This window comes from Pristis pectinata, chromosome 12, assembly GCF_009764475.1.
Source record: "Pristis pectinata isolate sPriPec2 chromosome 12, sPriPec2.1.pri, whole genome shotgun sequence".
NCBI classification, from domain to species: Eukaryota; Metazoa; Chordata; class Chondrichthyes; order Rhinopristiformes; family Pristidae; genus Pristis; species Pristis pectinata.
Genome location: NC_067416.1, coordinates 30816438 through 30836092, shown reverse-complemented (window position 1 = coordinate 30836092; position 19655 = coordinate 30816438). Strand labels below are relative to the sequence as shown.

The 19655-nt window shown below is 39.7% G+C and overlaps 1 protein-coding gene across 1 annotated transcript in view; it reads left to right on the top strand.

The window, feature by feature from the left end:
• LOC127576924 (myoferlin-like) overlaps positions 1 to 19655 on the top strand; it is a 183359-nt gene that overhangs the window by 151209 nt on the left and 12495 nt on the right. The window contains 3 exon segments of the mRNA XM_052027748.1: positions 7186 to 7327; positions 8282 to 8381; positions 15778 to 15968. Coding sequence (XP_051883708.1) covers positions 7186 to 7327; positions 8282 to 8381; positions 15778 to 15968 — 433 coding nt within the window.

The window sequence follows — 19655 nt, the reverse complement described above, 5'->3', positions numbered from 1 at the left end:
GCTCCATTAGTGCTGCCACTATGCTTAAGTGGACATTTATCATGTTCCTAGCATTTCTGCTGTTGAAAATCCTGGAGAGTCCCAGACCTGCGTGTGTGGAGCATTCATGCAAAGGACTTGTCCCTTAAATCCCATGCCATGGCAGATCTGATGCAGGATCCAAGATCCCACTGATTTCAAAGGGCAGTGTTGAGTAAAGATTTAGGATGCAAAGGGGATTGTAAATTCTTACAAATAAAAACCTTAACCTGAAGCAAAATTATTTAGAATTTTTTAATATTCTTGATTCACTTCTATTTTAATCACAAGACAAGGGAGCAGAAGTAGGCCATTCGGCCCATCGAGTCTGTTCCAAAGAAAAAGAGAAAAAGAAAATGAGAAATTGGGGGGGGGGGTGGGGAACACCATTCTAACCCCAGTTTCTGGCCTTACCCCCATATCCCTTGATACCCCGACTATTTAGATATCTATCTATCTCTTCCTTAAACGCCTCCAATGATCTGGCCTCTGATGTCTCTGACCATTGGGATTTTCAAAGCCAGAATCAATGACTGCTTCTACAAGAGGCAAAACCCTGCCTCCGGCTTCATCAGTCCTGGGGCATCTTTGGTGGGGGCGGAGAAGAGAGCAGAGCCTCCTGACTGCAGTGCCTGAAGCCCTGATGCTATCAAGGCTATGCCATCGGACTCTAATGAACCAACTGGTATTTAAGGCCAGGAGTGGTTACCTTGAATGGAGAGGCAAAATGTTTGATGTGATTTCCAGAACTCTGGGCTCTAGCAGCTAAAGCACCACATTGGAAGACAATGTGGAAGATGTGAAATCAAGATGTTCCTGATCCAATGTGGATCTATGAGCACACGGTGTGATATGTGAACAGGACCTAGAAGAACTACCTAAATTTGAATGTTGTATTTACAAAAAAAACATAACTATGAAGGAAATCTATCTTTTTATCTGGTAGACTTCTTGTATATAGGAAGGAATTATACAGTCAAAATTACTTTCTAAGAGAAGAACTAGCACCTGACCTAAGAATTTTAAGGAGAGACCATCATGTTTGATTGTGTTTCATGAGGTATGTGGGTGAGCAGATATGAAGCCTGCAAGATGCTAGAGTGCAGTCAGAGGCTGCAGTATAGGTATGAAAGAAATGCCTGGAGCTACTGTCAAACATGAACTTCAGAGGAAAGTTTCAGCTTGTCCTTTTGAATTCAAGAATGCTACAGAAACAGATGGTGTCTGACAAAGACAATAATTATCTTTCATCTTGATGGATGTAGGTTTAATCTTCTTCTTGCATGGTAGCCAAAGCCTTCAACTTGTGTAGTGTCAGCCGAGCAGATGGGATCTTCATGCAGTTTGCATGCCACGGAGAATGCCCTAGACAGCTTTTTATGCCCTATTTGATTTATATAACACTTAAGAGTGCTAATGGTACCTCTGGTATCTTGTTATGGATGATGGCCATAACACACAGCTATTTATTATACCATAGGGACACTTGTATATTGTGTCAATACCATAGCTCCTTCTGAAAATTTTGGCTTATTTATTGAGAAGCAATTGTATGATAAGTACAATCATGTCTTTTATTTTTCTTGTATGCTAGATCTGTCACTATGAAAATGCATTAATTTGTTGCATTTCATAATTAAATTTTATTTAATATGACCTTCAGCTACATACAACTTATCATAAAATGTTTAAAAACAGATTTGCAGATTTTATCGATTGGTACCATGTAGTGGCACTGCTTATTGGGCCTGAAATTTTTGGCTTTTACAGGTAGTAACTGGGGTGGGGAACAAAAGGCTGATTTTTTTTTCTTCAGCATTAAAACCTTTGGCAATATATTTTGTATTTTAATAATAATGTGAATTTCAAAATGCAGAATTTGTGTACAGACAATGGACCAATCATTTGTTACTGACCTATTCTATTACATAGGTAACTGTGGGGGATGGGTGGGTAGGGTGCGAGTTGATTGGTCAGTGCAAACTCCATAATAAAAAAAATTGTAGGCAGCAGTGGTCAACTTTGAATAATGTGTGGGTATTATTTTTGTTATTACCAATTCAGTTGCATTTCATTATTATTTTAATAACTAAAAATACCCAATTAATCACCAACCAATGATTGGGGGGGTGGGGAGGGAGCTCTGAACCAAAAATTAAAAGAAACTGAAATTCAAGCCATACTTGCTAATCATGGAATGACTTGGTTTCTGTCTGCGTTTTGTATATCTATGGAAATCTATCTATATATTAAAAGATGCATATATTTTAATTATATCCAGAATTATATTTAAATATTTATTTTGAACGAGTGAGAGTTCCATTGTTAATTTGTGCAATTTTTGAAACTGAGGTTCTGTCTTGTAATATGGCAAGATGACGTACAATCTTTAAAACATTTGACAGCACCAGATTCATGATGTAGTCCATCTGGTACTGGATGTAATAAGCTTTATTTTGAGGAGGGGGGGGGAAGAACCCTTAATTACTGATGCTTCTAAAATTATATAAAGGACAGTATTCTGTAACTATGCATAGGTATGCTAAGTTTGATATGTCAATGTCTATTCGTGTCCATGGATCACAAGTGTGTGGAATTTGGTTAAGTAGTTTAACCATTCAAACTTGGAAAGACTTGATTAAAATATTATGCAAAGTAGGCTGTTCATTCGGGTGAATGGAATTCTTTTGAATCGGAGAACCAAATGTTGTGAAATGTGATTTCTCCTGTGTTTTTGTTCTCCCCTTAAATAAAATGCAGTGGAGGTGGTATTGCTTGAACCTGACAAACTTTCTGTTGCTGCATATTTAATTCAATAAAACATCAAATTGGAAGAATGGGCTTAATTTCTTAGTATTGCTGTCCACCCACATTTTGTTTCTTTTTCAGCAACTGATGATCATTACCAGGACTAAAAGGATTAAATTGAGAACCAATTACATAGACTAGGCTTGTATTCCCTTGAGTAAAGATGATTTAAGGAGTGATCTAATTGAGGTATTTTAAGATGATTAAAGGATTTGATGGAGCAACTATTTCCTCTGTTTGGAGCGTCCAGGACAAGAGGGCATAACCTTAAAACTGGAGGTGGGCTGATCAGGGTGATGTCAGGAAACATTTCTTGATGCAAAAGATACTTGAAATCTGGGAAATGTGCCCTCAACTGCTTTGCTAGCTCAGCAAAAAATAAAAATGGGCAATGATATTTTTTTTGCTGGACATGTCCATGCTCTGGTTCCAAACATGTCAGCCATGATTGGATTGAATGGTTTTCCTGATGCTACTACAAGAACTTTAAAATTTTGCCTTATGGGGATTGCATTTTTGTTGTTAGGTTTAAGGGGAGAGATTTAATGGGAATCTGAGGGGCAACCTTTTCACCTAGAGGGTGGTTAGCAGTACATGGAATAAGCTGCCAGAAGAAGTGGTTGATGCGGGTACATTTAACATTCATTTAAAAGGCACTTGGACAGGTACATGGATAGGAAAGGTTTAGAGAGGTATGGGTGAAACGCAGGCAAATGGGACTAGCTTGGATGGGAATCTTGGTCAGCCCGGACTGGTTGGGCCGAAGGGCCTGTTTCCATGCTCTGTGACTTGGAAGTACTAAACAAACTAGTTGAAAATCTGATTGGTGCAGTCTACTTAAAAGAGCCTTGCCTTTGCTAACATTGCAATATGTTTATTTAATACCCTTCATCTCTAACTTTTCCCAGCTCTATTGAAAGGCTACTGACTGAAATGTTAAGTTTTCCTCCACAGGTACTGCCTGATGTACTGTATATTTTCCTGTTGTTGTTGTTGTTGCTTCCCAAATCTCCAACACTTCGTATCACCGTTAAAACTACTCTTCAAATTATTGGACAGATTTATCTTTCAAGTCGTAAAACATCTTGACTTGTCCAGACTTGTAACCCTGTCCAGAATTATTGTGACTTTGCCAGCAACAAACTGACCTGAGGACTTCCAGGTCACCTCGAGCAGTGAGGGGAAACTTGTAGGCTTGTATGCAGCCTGTGAGAGATGGAAGATAAAAGGATTAGAGAGTCACTGAAAGCTTTGGAAGATATGTTCTAGGTTAAGAATGAAAGGCCATCTCTGAAAGAGACTGAGAAACCTTCATAGGTGGTGTAAACTGCAGGTTTTATTTCTGGATTAATATTTTTATAATAGATTAGAAGAAAATGTTGCAGCTGTTTGATATTTGGAAGGAATACCAAAGCTATAAAGAGATTATTTTGAGAGATTTTTTTTCTGCATGTGTTCATTAACTGCTTAACTACATGTTTCGTTTCATTTCATGGCTTAATTGAGACATGCCCTCTTCTCATCACTACTATCAGGGAGGGGGTACAGGAGCCTAAAGACCCACACACAACTATTTAGAAACTGCTTCTTCTGCTTCACCCTCAGATTTCTGAACAGTCCATGAACACTAGCTCTTTTTTTGCACTATGTGTTTTTGTAATTTATGGTAATTTTATCTTGAACTACTGCTGCCACAAAACAAATTTCACATCATATTTAAATTTCTTTGCAATTTTTTTCCATCATGTACATTTAGCAAGAGTGCAGGAGGTCTAGATTACATATTTTACTCCTTGTGAGTATAAATATTAACTTATTATTATGTCGATCTCTTTGTATCATATGTATAATTATTAATGTTATGTATATCAATTTGAATTAATTTGAAATTGAATAAAAAGATTAAAAAAGAAAATTTCACATCATATGTCAGTGATAATAAATCTGATTTTGATGTCTTAAAGTACCAAAGCTTGGGAATCACTGAGGCTGGAGTGACAAAGTATTTTGTTGTGGTTTGTTACAGACTCTGAATTCACAGCTTTCTTTATGTAAACATTTTCTTTCTACTTGTGTGCGCAATGTACTGGTGCGAGGAAAGGATATTTGTCCTGCGTGGTGACCTGTAACATGTATTGCAATTTTCAATGGAGCAGAATGTTACCACTTTGGTTAGCTACACAAATTCTCAGTTGTGTCTGGTTTCCAATGGATGCAGAAGTTAGCAGCTTCCCTCAAGGGAAGTCTAGTTGGTCCTTGCCTGGTTTTGAATACTCTTATTGACATCGGGTGCAAGTTAAGAACCGGTAGACAGCACCTCCATTAAAGCATGTTGCATTGTGCAGTTGACCATCAGGGGGAAATGGTTCATGTAATTATAAGATTGGGTGATGCCAGTGTTAAAGGATCAGTGTTGAGAATGAGCATTCCCACTTGGATTTTGGAGCATGAATAAAGAAACCACCCATGTCTCACTCCATCTTGTACCATTGTCGTTTTGTACTGTTTTCCAGACACCTGTTGCCTGTGCTTGTGACGTGGCTGATTTTGCATTGCATTGTTTAGAATTATAAGCTCTTTACTAATGTAAATATAAAGCTGTCAGGAACTGGATTTAAGAATCAAATAATTTCTTGCAGGACTTCACTTATCTGATAGGCTATCATTTTGATCAGCATTGGCTTGGTTTACAAAGATTTGCTTAACATTTTAAAATGAGTGCTTTGTGTAGCAGTAGGTCTATTTTGAGGAGTTTTGGGCATAAAGTCTAGAGCTTCCTATACTTTGCTGATGAAGTTTGTCATTGAGGTCTTCCATTTCTCCCATCTGTTAGGTGAGTGTGGACTTGGAAACTTGGGCCACACTGGTTTTGTTGTCAACTCTTATGCATTCTTCAATCTTGTCTGCCTGTGTATGCCTCTGTCTGTCAGTATGTGTCTCTGTGTATCTTGTTTCCCATGAATTCTCTCTACGTTCACTCCCCTCAGTGTTTTTCAGGCAACCATGCATTGTAGAAAAACAGTTTCCTCTGTTCACTCAGTAAATCTCAAGAGGAATGAAACTGATAATTGTGTACAAAGTATGTAGGGTCAGCAGGAATTTTACCAGCCCTTGGCCTTTAAGAGGATGGCATATTTGCAATGCCTGCTGTTCTTGATGTGAAAATTTGCCCGTACTCTTAGGAGACTGAGATGGTGGTTGATTTATGCCACTCTGCTATTTAGTTAACTGGACCAGCATCTTGCCTTTAACATTCCTATAAAGCCAGATTATCTTCCATCCAACTCTTGCCTGCACCCAGCACTCTGCTAATTCTTTAGCTGAACTCGCCTGCTGCTCTAGGACAGGCCATGCTGGAGCCCTCTGCCTTCTCTGCTCCATGGCCTGAGGTAGAGCACTCCATGACTAGGGTGTGGATGACTAAACCAGAGGCCCTGCCCACAGCATGGTCTAGCTGGCTTAGTGTTGGCAAAGGCCTAGTGTTCAGAGATATTTAAAAACACATGGCTTGAATATTTTAGTAAATAGTAATAAATTTTGTGTACAATGAAATTTTTAAAGAAGTAAACAAAAAGCTTAATATTTTTTAATGAATGTGATGACCCTTGTTCAAATAAATGGAGTCGCCATTTGTGTGCCAGAACCACTGCCAGTTGGTGATGAGTTTAGCAGCAGAGTGAAAAGGCAGATGTCAGCATTTGACCTCTGACATGTTTTGTGGTGCACAGATGCAAAAGTTGAAGATGTGAAGAACACTAGAAAGTGGATGGGCTGCAGGCTGTTATAGAACCAGTGCGCACAAGACGTGATCTGGCCCATTATTTTTAATTTGCACATTAGCTGCCCATTAAATGCACAGCAGAAAGTCAAGTCCTATAATCACTGGCACAAATACATTTTATTATAATGATAATTAATGCAAAATCAATTAACTTTGAAGGAGCTACTGTGGTTCCTATTGTTCTGGAGTTCAAGGTGTCCCATTGTTTACCATAATCACTCTGATTCCTGCATTTTGTAGCTCCGGACATTTTAAACTGGGGGTTTGGGTGGGGAATGGTGGAACATCCAACACACTGAGATGTCCTGCTCCAGCCTGACCTAATCTCTTGTACCTTTTTAGTCCTCTGTCCTTTTGCTTCTTTGCACCCTAGTTTCCTGGCTTCCTCAGAATTTACAATTTTTTTACAATATATGTGGGAAGTGTGCGTACTTTGCCAGCTGTGTGTCTCCAAATGTCCTTTGCCAAAGTCATTACTACTTGGTATTTTTGGTTAATGGGTGATGCCTTTTGTTTGACTCAATATTTAGTTATACATTTGATTGTATTTTCTCATGTTTCTTTTGAATTGTTTTTAGCTGGATGGGTGGGTATGAAGGTGAGAAGCAGAAGACAGATGTGCACTACAGGTCCCTAGGAGGAGAAGGAAACTTCAATTGGAGGTTTGTCTTCCCATTCGAGTACCTCCCAGCTGAACAGCTTTGTGTTGTCTCCAGGAAGGTGAGTTTCTGAATTCCATGCAATCAGTGATGGCACCAAGGCCAAAGAGCTGCTTAAAATATTTTGGATGCACTCTGAGGTTATCTTGTTAAACAGTTAAGAATCTTGTCATATACAGCAGAAAATCTGGGACGGCTGAATGTCCAAGTCTGACTTGAGGCAGCAGTTTTATTTTTGTTAATACTGCTCAATAGAGGAAGAGTCAAACCCATAGACTTAGTATTCTCTGGAATGTTCAGGTTCAAGTACAGTAATTGCTGAGTGCTGCTATCCCCACAGGGCAGTTACGTTGGTTTGTAACCAGTCCTCCTTGTGGAACAGAAGCTCCCATAGGGAGGTCTATTGTCCTCTGCCCTGCACCATTTCCTCTTGTTTGTAAGTGTACATTCTTTCTATTCATGCTAACAGCCATGTGAATGTAACCCTTGCTGTGAGCAGTTATTTATGCAGTATTCTGTGGGAATACTGCTGCATGAAGAAATGGTTGAGGCTAGCAAGGGTCGTATCTAACTGACCTTTTTTTTTCTTTGGATCAAAAAATGCATCATTAGAGTAACCTTGCAGCCTTCTACTTTTGTATTCATGTCAGCTATCTTCCCAGCTCCCTCTAATTTGACACTGTACAGCTGGTTGTATGTGCTAAAACCAGGTGTTTAGATTTAGGGTGTGCATGCCATATTTGCAAAAGGAAAAAAAAACTCAAATCATTACACTGCAGCATTTATAAACGTAGGAAAGTACGAGTGCATATAACAGAATTAAGTTGCATGCTTCAATAAAATATTTTTGATATATTGGCAAAATATTAGCAATGTCTAACATCTGCAACTAAATCTGATTCTCTTTGCCCTTTCAGGAAGCATAAGCTATCACAGATGGCTTCATGTAAAAGGTGAAAGAGAGAAGATTAATGTGAAATGGGTCATCCATATTGGCTTGTTTTTTCTGTTCTAGGAAAACTTCTGGAGTCTTGACAAAACAGAGTTCAGGACACCTCCAAAACTATTCATCCAAATATGGGACAATGATAAATTTTCCATGGATGACTATTTGGGTATGGAATTCTCTTTCTGCTTAATCTACTGTGACTAAACTAAAGTGATGCTGTGAACGCTGCCTTTCTAATCCAGCAGCACAAATGCTGTCAAAATATTTTCTTTTAGGTGCAGCATTAATTGCTGGTTGCGTTTTGTATTAAATAATGTAATCCTATGATGACCATTGTTTCAGGGTTTTTTTTCGCTGTTTAAACCCAACATCTTTTTTAGAAGTTGCATGAAGTGTTTAGAAGTTGTCTAATGCAGCCTTGACGAGCCCTGCAAATTGTTTTAATATTTGTGAAACCTGTCCCTCAGTGTTACAATTATATGGTTCACATATTTGGGCTCCTTAAATGTATTCATGCATGTAGCAGAGTGACAGCAGTCAATTGGAAAAAAATTAGATCTCTCACGTTCATTATGTTTGTCATATCCAAGAACGATGATGCTAGGTAGAAAATGATCAGGATTGTGCCAAGAATAGAGCAAGGTGGGCAAGATTAGGAAAGAACTGGAACGAATAGGGAGACGGAGGTCAAATTGACTGGAATGAGGGGTTTTCGGGGCCGTACTAGAGGTCAGGAGCATAGATGAACTTAAGCTCCAGGTTGTGTGCTGTGCAAAATTAATACAATTCCATCAACAGTTGAACAGGTCTTACTGGTTAGTGCAAGTATATTTTTGTAAATTAACTTGTAACTTCTATAATTTTTTTTTGTCTGTATTTGGCACTCATTCATAGTTTTTAAACTGAAGAAACAAAATGGCAATTGGACAAATTCTGAAAAACTTATTCTACAATTTATGTTAAATAATAGGTTTTGCAATTTTAGACTTGAGATTTGTAAAAATGTGCTTCAGGAATGAAATTTTGGAGGTAATTGATTTGTATGCCATTTAAACTCGGTTACCATTTTTTTTTGCACATGGATCAACTTCCATTGGTTTTCAGTGAAAATTGTACAATATAGTTAAAGGTCGTGCCATAACAGTGAGTTTTGATTGCATTTGCAGAAATTGCAGCAGGGTATCACTGACAACAGCCTCCTTAATTTCACATTTTTACATTTAACTGCACAAAGTAGAATCTGATTTCAGTAATAGTGGTGAGTGTCAACTGTTTTGAAGTCATTGAAACTGCATGCTGGTGGATTGTGTTCATAAAAACTTGGTAAGTTTTGTATGGGCATTCATTTTTACTTCCCGCCAAGTGATCATGAGGTTGGAAAGTTTACTTGTGCTCTTTCCCTGAGATTGCTTTAATATCTTGCATGCCAGTTCTGAGGTAGTTTGTTGTTTTGTGATAGATGAAGTCTCCCTTTGGGTCAGCAGAATGCAAGTCTTGCAGGAATTTGTGCAAATGTACGTGACACCTGAATTAGTTGGCTAGCACTAAATAAATGAACTACAACATGTACTTGGTCTCCTGTTGATGGTGAATGGCGAATGCATATTTGCAACAAAAAGATCATAACTACGTAACAAGCATTGTGGTATTCTAACTTATGATTAACGTGCAATAGTGGAGGCTGCATAGCATGGAGTTTTAGACTTTTTTTCTGAGTAAATCTCCACAATTTCCACAGTCCTGATTAAGGGTCTCTACCTGAAACGTCAATTGTTCATTTCCCTCTATAGATGCTGCCTGACATGCTGAGTTCCTCCAGCTCTTTTGTATGTTGCTCAAGATTTCTAGCATCTGCAGTCTCTTGTGTCTTCACTATGTACTCCCCTTGTTTAAAACAAACACCACAGGTTTTTCGAATGTTATGACGTGTACCCGTAGAGATCACTGTGCTTAAGTTAATTTTAAGGCTAAACTTGCAATCAAACAGCACATCATATTTATTGGTTTAAAAGTTCTACTAGACCTCAACATCTCTTCCATTGCTATTCCAAAATGATAACTCTGTTACTATCTCCACAGATGCTACCTGACCCAAGTATGTCCTGCAATTTTTATTTTCATTACTGATAATGGGAAGAATTTTGTGATTTTAGCAGATGTGGCTTTTCCTTTTAAAATAGGCTTGTCATTTTCTACTAGCTTCTAATCTTCAATGTAATATGTCCCTGGGGTCAAGAAGCAGGGAATTTCAATTATCTACCAAACTGGAGAAGCTTGCTTTGGCAACTGTAACTTCTAATCAGCCTTGGGATGTACATATTTTGGTGATTTTCCCCTGGAGGATAGGTTAAATGTAATATGAAAGGAATGGGCCAAATTAAATATTTAAAATGGAGCAATCCATGAACTCCAGACCTCAGATTATCTGTGAACATTATGATGGGAAATCTGTTACTAAAGACTATGAAACCAAGTAGAAGAGTCCTAGTTATCAGTGGCACAAGTATCTCTCTGAATTTCATTGGTAAGCCAAACTGGCTAGTCAAAGGAATTATGCTATTCCAAGGTGAGATTTGTCATTTTGTAGCCCATTTGAATCCCTAAAGAGGCACCACTTCGATTTCCCCATCTTTTGGAATGTTGTCTTTTGTAATTATTAGATTATTAATAAGTCTGAATTTGGGTCCTAACTGGACAAAATGTATAGCAAAAACTATTATGTGCAGTGCAAATTGCTCTAAAACTAGGACTGTATTTATTAGTTTAGAGAAACTGAAGGACATTGAAGCACACAAAATACTGGGACTTAACAAACTGGATACAGGGAGGATGTTTCTCCTGGCTGGGGGATGGGGGTGGGGGAAAGAATCTAGACCCAGGGTGAGACGTGGGGCTGAGATGAAAAGTTCTTCACTGTGGTATGAATGCTAAGGAGACCAAGTCACTGAGTATGTTTAAGAAGGTGGTAGGTAGATTTTTAGACATGAGGCAATTTTGTGATATGGAGATCAGCCATGATTGTATTGAATGGAGGCGCAGTCTGAAATGAGGCATTGTTACCATCCTTCTGATCTCAACATAAATCAAACTTGTTTCCCATCCAAAAGCGATTCTCTTGATCATGAATGTGATTTGGAGCCTTCCTGTAACCCATTTGTGGTAGGTACAAAATCACATCTCATGGTAATTTTTTTTACAGTTGTAAGTGCTTGATGCATTTACCATCAACATAACAAAAGAACTCCAAAAAAAAAGACAGCCTGTGATATGCTACCCTCCCTAAATTGAGTTAACTTCTTGCCTGTTTTGTAACGCAAAATCATCTCGAATAGAGTTCTGAATATTTCATTGTTCATTTATTTCGGAAGGATAACTGCAAACTGTAAGACAACATTTTAAAGGCATGCAAAGCCTTGACAAGGGTTGTCTACTGCATCCAAAAAAAATCGTTGGCAGCAATAAATATAAATGCCGTTTTGGTTACCATTTTAAAATCTAGATTTAAGCTGACTTTTGGTTTACACATTTGGAATAAATCCCTTACAGATGGCCTCACATTGCATCTTTGGAAACTTTTTTGTGTGTGGGCAACTTCCAGTGGCTGCCAGTTGCACCTTGTTAATTCAGCAGAAACTGAAACGCCATCATTAGAAAAGGATCAAAATAAAATACAGCAATAAAATTGGCACATGATTTTTTTATGGTAAAAGTCATGTGACTAGTATAAAACTTAGTGCCTTCTGCTTACTTTGCACCCACAGCCCCAAAAAAAAAGCATTTGGACTTCAAACAACTATGTCATGGTGATAAAATGTGAAGGAAAAGCTTTAAGTTGCACCAAGATGCTGTAATGCATACTTTTACACATTTTCCCTTAAGAGGCAAGTTTGCAGACAAACATTCCATGATTAAATCCAATGTTTTTTTGTTGCCAAATTAAGAAAGACTGCACTTTTAAACACATTGAGGCACTTCATGCATTGTTGTTATGAATGTTGAAGATATGGTCATTGCTCTGTTTGACACTTTCTTTCTTTAGCGTCTCAGGCTATGTAACAGTTAACATATGAAGCTGATCCCTCTTTTCTGTCTTGAGTATATCATGTTTTAAATACCTGCACTATTAATGAGGCAAATTGTCATCATGTCCCAATTTTTTTAAAAATAAACTGCCACTAAAATAATGAGAAATGGTAAGATTTTTTTTTGTGGGGTGTACCAGGACCAATTTTCCATGCAAGGCAACATGTTCCTTTTTTTAGCTGTTTAATCTTCATGTAGGACCTCAATATCAGAGAACAGATGATCTTGTGTAATTGTTCCCTTGATGTCAGCTTGGCCCTGAACTGCAAAATCACCCAAAACGTTACCTAAGTGGTCCTACTGTAAGATACTGAACTCAGTTTTACTAATGAAGCAGTGGCTTTGTTAAGATGTATTCAGTTTTTCTAAGTTTTTAAAAAAAAATTTATTCTCTTTAAATCTGTTTTCAAAAGTACTTGTGCATTTCTTGCAAAAAATGTATTCTCATTGTACATTTCCCAAGTTCCCTTTTTCAAAATTCACGAAGCAAAATACTAATTGAGTAATATTTATGAATAAGTTGCATTATTATGAAATGAGTCACAACTCAACAGGTATTACTTTATGTAATAAAACTGGACGATACTGCATTAGTCAAAAAAGGTGACTTCTGTTGGTTTGTTCAAAGTTTCTGTCACTATGTGAGTCTTCTCAATAGTTAATGTGTTTTTTTTAATTTGTTATATCTTCAAAGTTCCAGCATTGGACAAATCCAGATTAATTCCATCGCTGCTTGCATCAAATCATACAGCTGGTATAAAAATGAGCTATGCCGTTGAACAGGGAGTAGAGGATGCCTTTATCTGTGTTTGAATCCCAATACGTTGCCCAGGTCCTACGATATGCTTCCTTCAAGCTGCTGATTTCCATAAATTATCATGTGGGCACCAGAGCCTCTGCTAACAATGGCATTTCCTTTCAGCCAGTCACCAATCAGAACCACCTTAGAAAAGATGAAAACTGATAGTTGTCTGTAGCAACATTCACATTTTAATTAATGAAACTGACAGTGTGGCAGGTTCCCATCTCTGAGGAGATGGATTAACCGTGTTTTTTGCATGCTTCTCAGTATAAATCAGAAATCCTGTTTTCCCCACAATAACACGAGGGAAAAAAAGGACCAAAGAAAAGATGCATTTTTATAAAAGAGAGGCAACACTGCATCCTTTGCACGTCAGATGTGGTTGTTTGTCCCATGATCCCACTTCCTTTTGTTGTCCTCACCTTCATAACCCTGTATTTTCCTCTCCTCCCCTATTTTTTATGTTTCCTGGCTGTGAGCATAAGTACCACATTCAAATTTTCAAAGCTTTTATTATCAAGCAAATCCCTGCCTGTGGAATGAAATGGAAAAGGAACGCTTTGGGTGTTTGGCTGCCACACAAAGCAAGCTTGAACTGAAAGCCCTCCCATTAAAGTTATGGATCCTGAAGCTAAGCTCCACCTCAATGGTGTTCTTTTGATCTTCTTCCCCCATTAGAAGCAAAACCTAGAAGGAAAACACAAAGCTGGGATTTAGTAGCACAATGCGGACAGGAAATCACTAATTCTAGAATGAGATGCCTTCGCAATAAAGCCAAACTAACTACCTTGAGTCTGTTGCTTGGAACTAACTTACTCCAACCCATTCTGATCAAGTTTGCCCATGGTTAATATTTCAGGTCTTGCCTGTGGGCAGTGATGGGGATGTTACGTTGTCCTTGGGTTAGAGAAGTAGATTATGGCCTTCAAAAAAAAATACGTTGTTCATGACGCTGGTTAAGAATGCACTTGAGTGGAAGTAAGTTGAAGAAAATATTCACTTTCTTCTTTGCCCCCATGGGCAATGGATGGTGTCAGAAGGATGAAGGACCTCTCCACTCCCCACCCCACCCTTGTAACTCCACCCATAAGTGAGTCATCTGTATGAAGAGAGCAATGAAGAATGCCACATTGGCTCTCTTTTTTTGGAGTGGTATTTTAATAAATGGGCTTGTGCTTTCAAAATCCTAGTGAAACTTTAAAAATATTGTGTCATGGTTCAGTGTGCTTTTCATTGTTCCTTAACCTTTTCATTGACTGCAAAAATGGCTTTAATGTTACAGAATAGGTACTGATATTACCCAGGCACTCCCTTCTATATAATAGGGACACAAGAGATTCTGCATTCCCTCTCCCCCCCCCCCCCCCCCCCGCCCACTTGTCTTCCCTCATTCCTATGGCCCTCTCCCTCTTCTCTTTCCCCTTCCTTCCCCCACCACCCCCCCCCCCCGACCTTCATGACATGCCTGTCTATTTCCCACCTCCTTCCCTTTATTCCATGGTCCTACTGCCCTCACCTACTGTATTCCTCCTCCTTCAGCCCTTTGCCTCTTCTACCTATCACCTCTCAACTTCTTACATCTCCCCCTTCATCCTCTCACCTGGACTCTCCTATCTGGATGTATCACAGCTTGGTACAGCAACTGCTCTGCCCAGGACCACAAGAAGCTGCAAAGAGTTGTGGACGCAGCCCAGCGCATCACGGATAGCAACCTTCCCTCCTTGGACTCTGTCTTTACCTCTCGTTGTCTTGGTGTAGCAGCCAGCATAATCAAAGACCCCACCCACCCGGGACATTCTCTCTTCTCTCCTCTTCTGTGGGGTAGAAGATACAGGAGCCTGAGGGCACGTACCACCAGAATTAAGGACAGCTTCTACCCCACTGTGATAAGACTATTGAACGGTTCCCTTATACAATGAGATGGACTATGACCTCGTGATCTACCTTGTTGTGACCTTGCACCTTATTGCTCTGCACTTTCTCTGTAGCTGTGACACTTTACTCTCTACTGTTACTGTTTTTACCTGTACTACATCAATGCACTTTGTACTAACTCAGTGTAACTGCACTGTAATGAATTGACCTGTACGATCGGCTTGTAAGACAAGCTTTTCACTGTACCTTGGTACAAGTGACAATAATAAACCAATACCAATCACCTGCCTGCATGTACCTCTCTCCCTTCCCCAACCTTTTTATTCTGGCTTCTGCCCTCTTCCTTTCCAGTCCTGATGAAGGGTCTTGACCCGAAATATCGACTGTGTATTTCTCTCCATAGATGCTGCCTGACCTGCTGAGTTCCTCCAGCAATTTTGTGTGTGTTGCCATCTATGTAATGTAGCCTGTCAAGCTTATGGAATGGATAACTGGAATATGTGCATTAGAATTGTATGCTTTATCAGTGAAAATGATCAAAATAATCTTCTTCAGCATTGTGGCAATCTCCAGTGAATCACTAGTAGGTAAAAGAACAGAATTGTGATGTCTATTTAATCCGCTGAATTTAGTTGACCTAATGAAAGTTGAAATATTAGAATAAAGGAATAATTCTGGTTGTTAATTTTTGAAGTTTGACAAAAGCTCCATAAAACACTGTGGCAGATTGTAATACATGCCAAGTGCTCTTGTTTGACTCTCATCACCTAATCGTACTGGTGTTCTTGTCTCCAATTTGCAGGTGTCCTTGAGTTGGACCTGAATTCAACAATAAGTCCAGCCAAAACAGCCAAAGGATGTAACCTGGATATGCTGCCAAATGAGAAGGATATTAGTGCTAAAGCTTCAAAAGTGACTTCACTTTTCTCTCAGAAATCCATAAATGGATGGTGGCCATGTGTCCAAGAGAAAGATGGCAAGCGTATTTTGGCTGTAAGGACCTTCCAATACATCATTGGAGTTTTATTTTTAGTGCTGTCATATTCTTCCTCCCAATTCTAGGGCTTTATCATTTGTTTTGGTGAAGAATGTCATCGACAACTTTACTGTCAGTTTTAAGCTCAAATAGGAAAACCATGATGGGTATTTTGTTAATTGTTAGAGGGCCTGATGGAATCTATCTCAGGTTATCGAGGGAGGGAAGAGAGGAGATTTCTGGAACCCAAGAAATTCTGCCGATGCTGGAACCTGGAACAATACACACAATGCTGGAGGAACCCTGCAGGTCAGACAGCATCTATGGAGGGAAATAAACAGTCAACGTTTCAGGCCAAGACCCTTCATCAGGACTAGAAAGGAAGAGGGTAGAAGCCAGAATAAGAAGGTGGGGGGAGGGAGGAGCACACACAGGCAGGGGATAAGTGAGTTCAGGTGATAGCCAAATCCAGGTGATGGGGGAAGGTAGGTGGGTGGGGGAAAGAGAAGATGTAATAAGCTGAGAGGTGATAGGTAGAAGAGGCAAAGGGCTGAAGGAGGAGGAATCTGGTAGGAGAGGGCAGTGGATCATGGAATAAAGGTTGGGGGAGGAGAGGAGATGGGCAGGTCATCAAGGTGGGGGAAGGGAGCCACAGGAATAAAGGAAGACAAAGGAGTGGCGGGAAGAAGGGGTGGGGTTACCAGAAGATAGAGAAATTAACGTTGAGCCCATCAGATTGGAGATTCCCAAGGCAGAATAGGTGTTGTTCCTCCAACCTGCGTCTGCCCTCAATGTGACAGTAGAGGAGGCCATGGATAGACGCGGCAGTATGGGAATGGGATGTGGAATTGAAGTGGCTGGCCATCGGGAGGTCCTGGCGGTTGCAGCAGACAGAGCGAAGGTGCTCGACAAAGCGGTCACCCATTCTGCATCGGGTCCCACCAATGTACAGGAGGCCACACTGGGAACACCGGATGAAATAAATGACACTCACAGGTGAAGCGCTGCCTCACCTGGAAGGATTGTCTGGGACTCTGAATGGTGGTGAGGGAGGTAGTGTAGGGACAGGTGTAGCACTTAGTGCGGTTGCGGGTATAAGTGCCGGGAGGGTTGTCAGTGGGGAGGGACAAGTGAACGAGGGAGTCGCAGAGAGAGCGGTCCCTATGGAGGGGGGGGGGTGAGGGGAAGATGTGCCTGGTGGTAGGATCTCGTTGAAATTTCTGGGGCCTTGACACAGATCTTTGGGACCTCGATTGTGACTAAAGAGGATACAGAGGACAGGAGAATATCCAATTTTTTAAAGAAGGGCAATAGGGATAACCCAGTAGACCGGTGAGCCTTGCATAAGTGGTAGAGAAATTGGGAAAGCATGAACTTGAGGATAATCGGCATGGCTTTGTGTGGAGCCGCTCGTGTCTTACAAACTTGAGTTTTTTGAGGTGAAGATGATTTGTGAGGATAGGGCAGTGAACGTTATGTACGTGGGCTTTGGTGAAGAACTTGACAAGGTCCCTCGTGGCAGGTTAATTCAGAAGATTAAGGCACGGAATCCATGGTGACTTGATAGATAGGTTTAAAAAATTGGCTTGGGTATAGAAGACAGAAGGAAGTGGTAGAGGGATGTTATTCTGACTAAAGGTCCATGACCAGTGGTGTTCTGCAGGGATTAGTTCTGGGATCTCTGTTTGTGCAGATGACATAAAAAGTAGTGGAGTTGCAGACAGTGAAGAAGGTTGTCAAAGGATGCAGCAGGATATAGATCAGTTGGAAATATGGATGGAGAAACAGCGGATGGCGTTACTCTGGGCAATTATGAGGTATCGCACTTTGGGAGGTCAGATGTAGGAGGAAAGTATACAGCAAATGGCAGGACCCTTAACAGCATTGATATACAGAGGGATCTTGGGGTGCAAGTCCATAACTCCTTGAAAGTGGCAACACAAGTGGATAGAGTGATTTTTTTTTTAAAAGAAGCATACAGCATGCTTGCCTTTGGTCAGGGCATTGAATACAAAAGTTGGCAACTCATATTGCAGCTGTTTGTAATTTGGTTAGGCTACATTTGGAGTATTGTGTGCAGTTCTGGTTGCTGCATTACAGGAAGGGTGTGGAGGTCTTGGAGAGGGTGCAGATGAGATTTATCCAGGATGTATTGGCTATAAGGAGAGGCTGGATGGACTTGGATTGTTTTCTCTAGAGTATTGGAGGCTGAGGGACAACCTGATGGTGTATAAAATTGAGAGGCTTAGATGGGATGGATGGTCTTTTTCACCCGGGATGGATGGTCTTTTTCACCCGGGATGGATGGTCTTTTTCACCCAGGATGGAAGTGTCAAAAACTAGAGGCATAGCTTTAAGGTGAAAGAGGAAAATTTAAAGGAGATTTACAAGGCATGTCCTTTTTTTTAAAAAAAAGGAGTGATAGGTGCCTGGAATGTGCTGCTAGTGGAAGTGGTGGAAGCAGATATGATAACATTTAAGAGGCATTCACACAGGTTATTCACACAGGATATAGACCATGTGTAGGCAGATGCAATGAGTTCAAATTAGCATCATGATCAGCACAGAGATTCTGGGCCGAAGGGCCTGTTCCGTTACTGTACTGTTCTATGTTCTAATGTTTGAATACCAGACGAATGTTGGGTCAATTGTTTGGGTAGCTAATTGGGATTATATAGGAAGTGGCCAATCTTCATACTGTTGGTTCAGGACCACTACTCTTAATAGACTTGAGTTTCTGTTGGTTTGGAATAAAACTCATTCCTTTCGGTGCATTAAGCATTACATTACATGGTTGGTAACTTTTCTTTTTGTATTTCTAATATTGCCCAGATTAGTCCAGATCGGAAATGTTAGGACAGGTGTATGTACATATTCAATTCTGAATAAAAGTTCCCAAAATTTTCAGCAAAAAAAATGGTATGTGCTGCTTTACCACAGTGTCTACCCATTGGGCCCCTTTGCCCAACCAGACATTCGCAGACCTGGACAAAAGGTACGGGAATTTTAAATGCAAGTTGTTTAGTGCAAAAGCAAAGTACTGCAAAGACTGTAAATCTAAAATAAAAATGTCAGGCTCCTGGAGATGCTTGCTAGGGCATACAGCATCTGAGGAGTGAGGGACATAAATGATTTTGAAAGATTGTTAACTGAAATGTTCTGTTTCTCAATACTGATGTTGCTTGATTTTCTATTTTGCCTACAGTGCAAATTCAATTTCTACAAACCTGTATGAGCTTATAACAGTGTTAAAAGCAGGCTGTGAACACAATACCTTCTTCCTTGCTCAGAGTAAATAAAACACTGGGAATTTTTGGCAATTACACTCCTTCACAAGCCATTAAGGAGGCTCTTTTAAGCAGTTTTTGGTGCTGGGAAGGCTCTGTGAATTTTAAAAGCTTTTTACAAAAAATCTGTCTACTATATGCTGATGTAACTATTTAATGGTTCAATGTTTTTTTTTACAAATTTATACCCAAGGATCAACCAGACCTTTGTCGTTTTTGTGGCAAACCCCTTTCCAGCTGAATTAACAAACTGCAACAGATCACAATTCTTAAGTATATCAAGGAATATTTTGAATGCTTTTTTGTTAAAAAAAACTATTACATTCTGAAGCACTTCCCAGTTGTGTTGGTTTTTACATGAGCCAGTTTGTAAATTAGTTTGAGCAGAAACATGAACAGAACAAAACACAAGAAGAA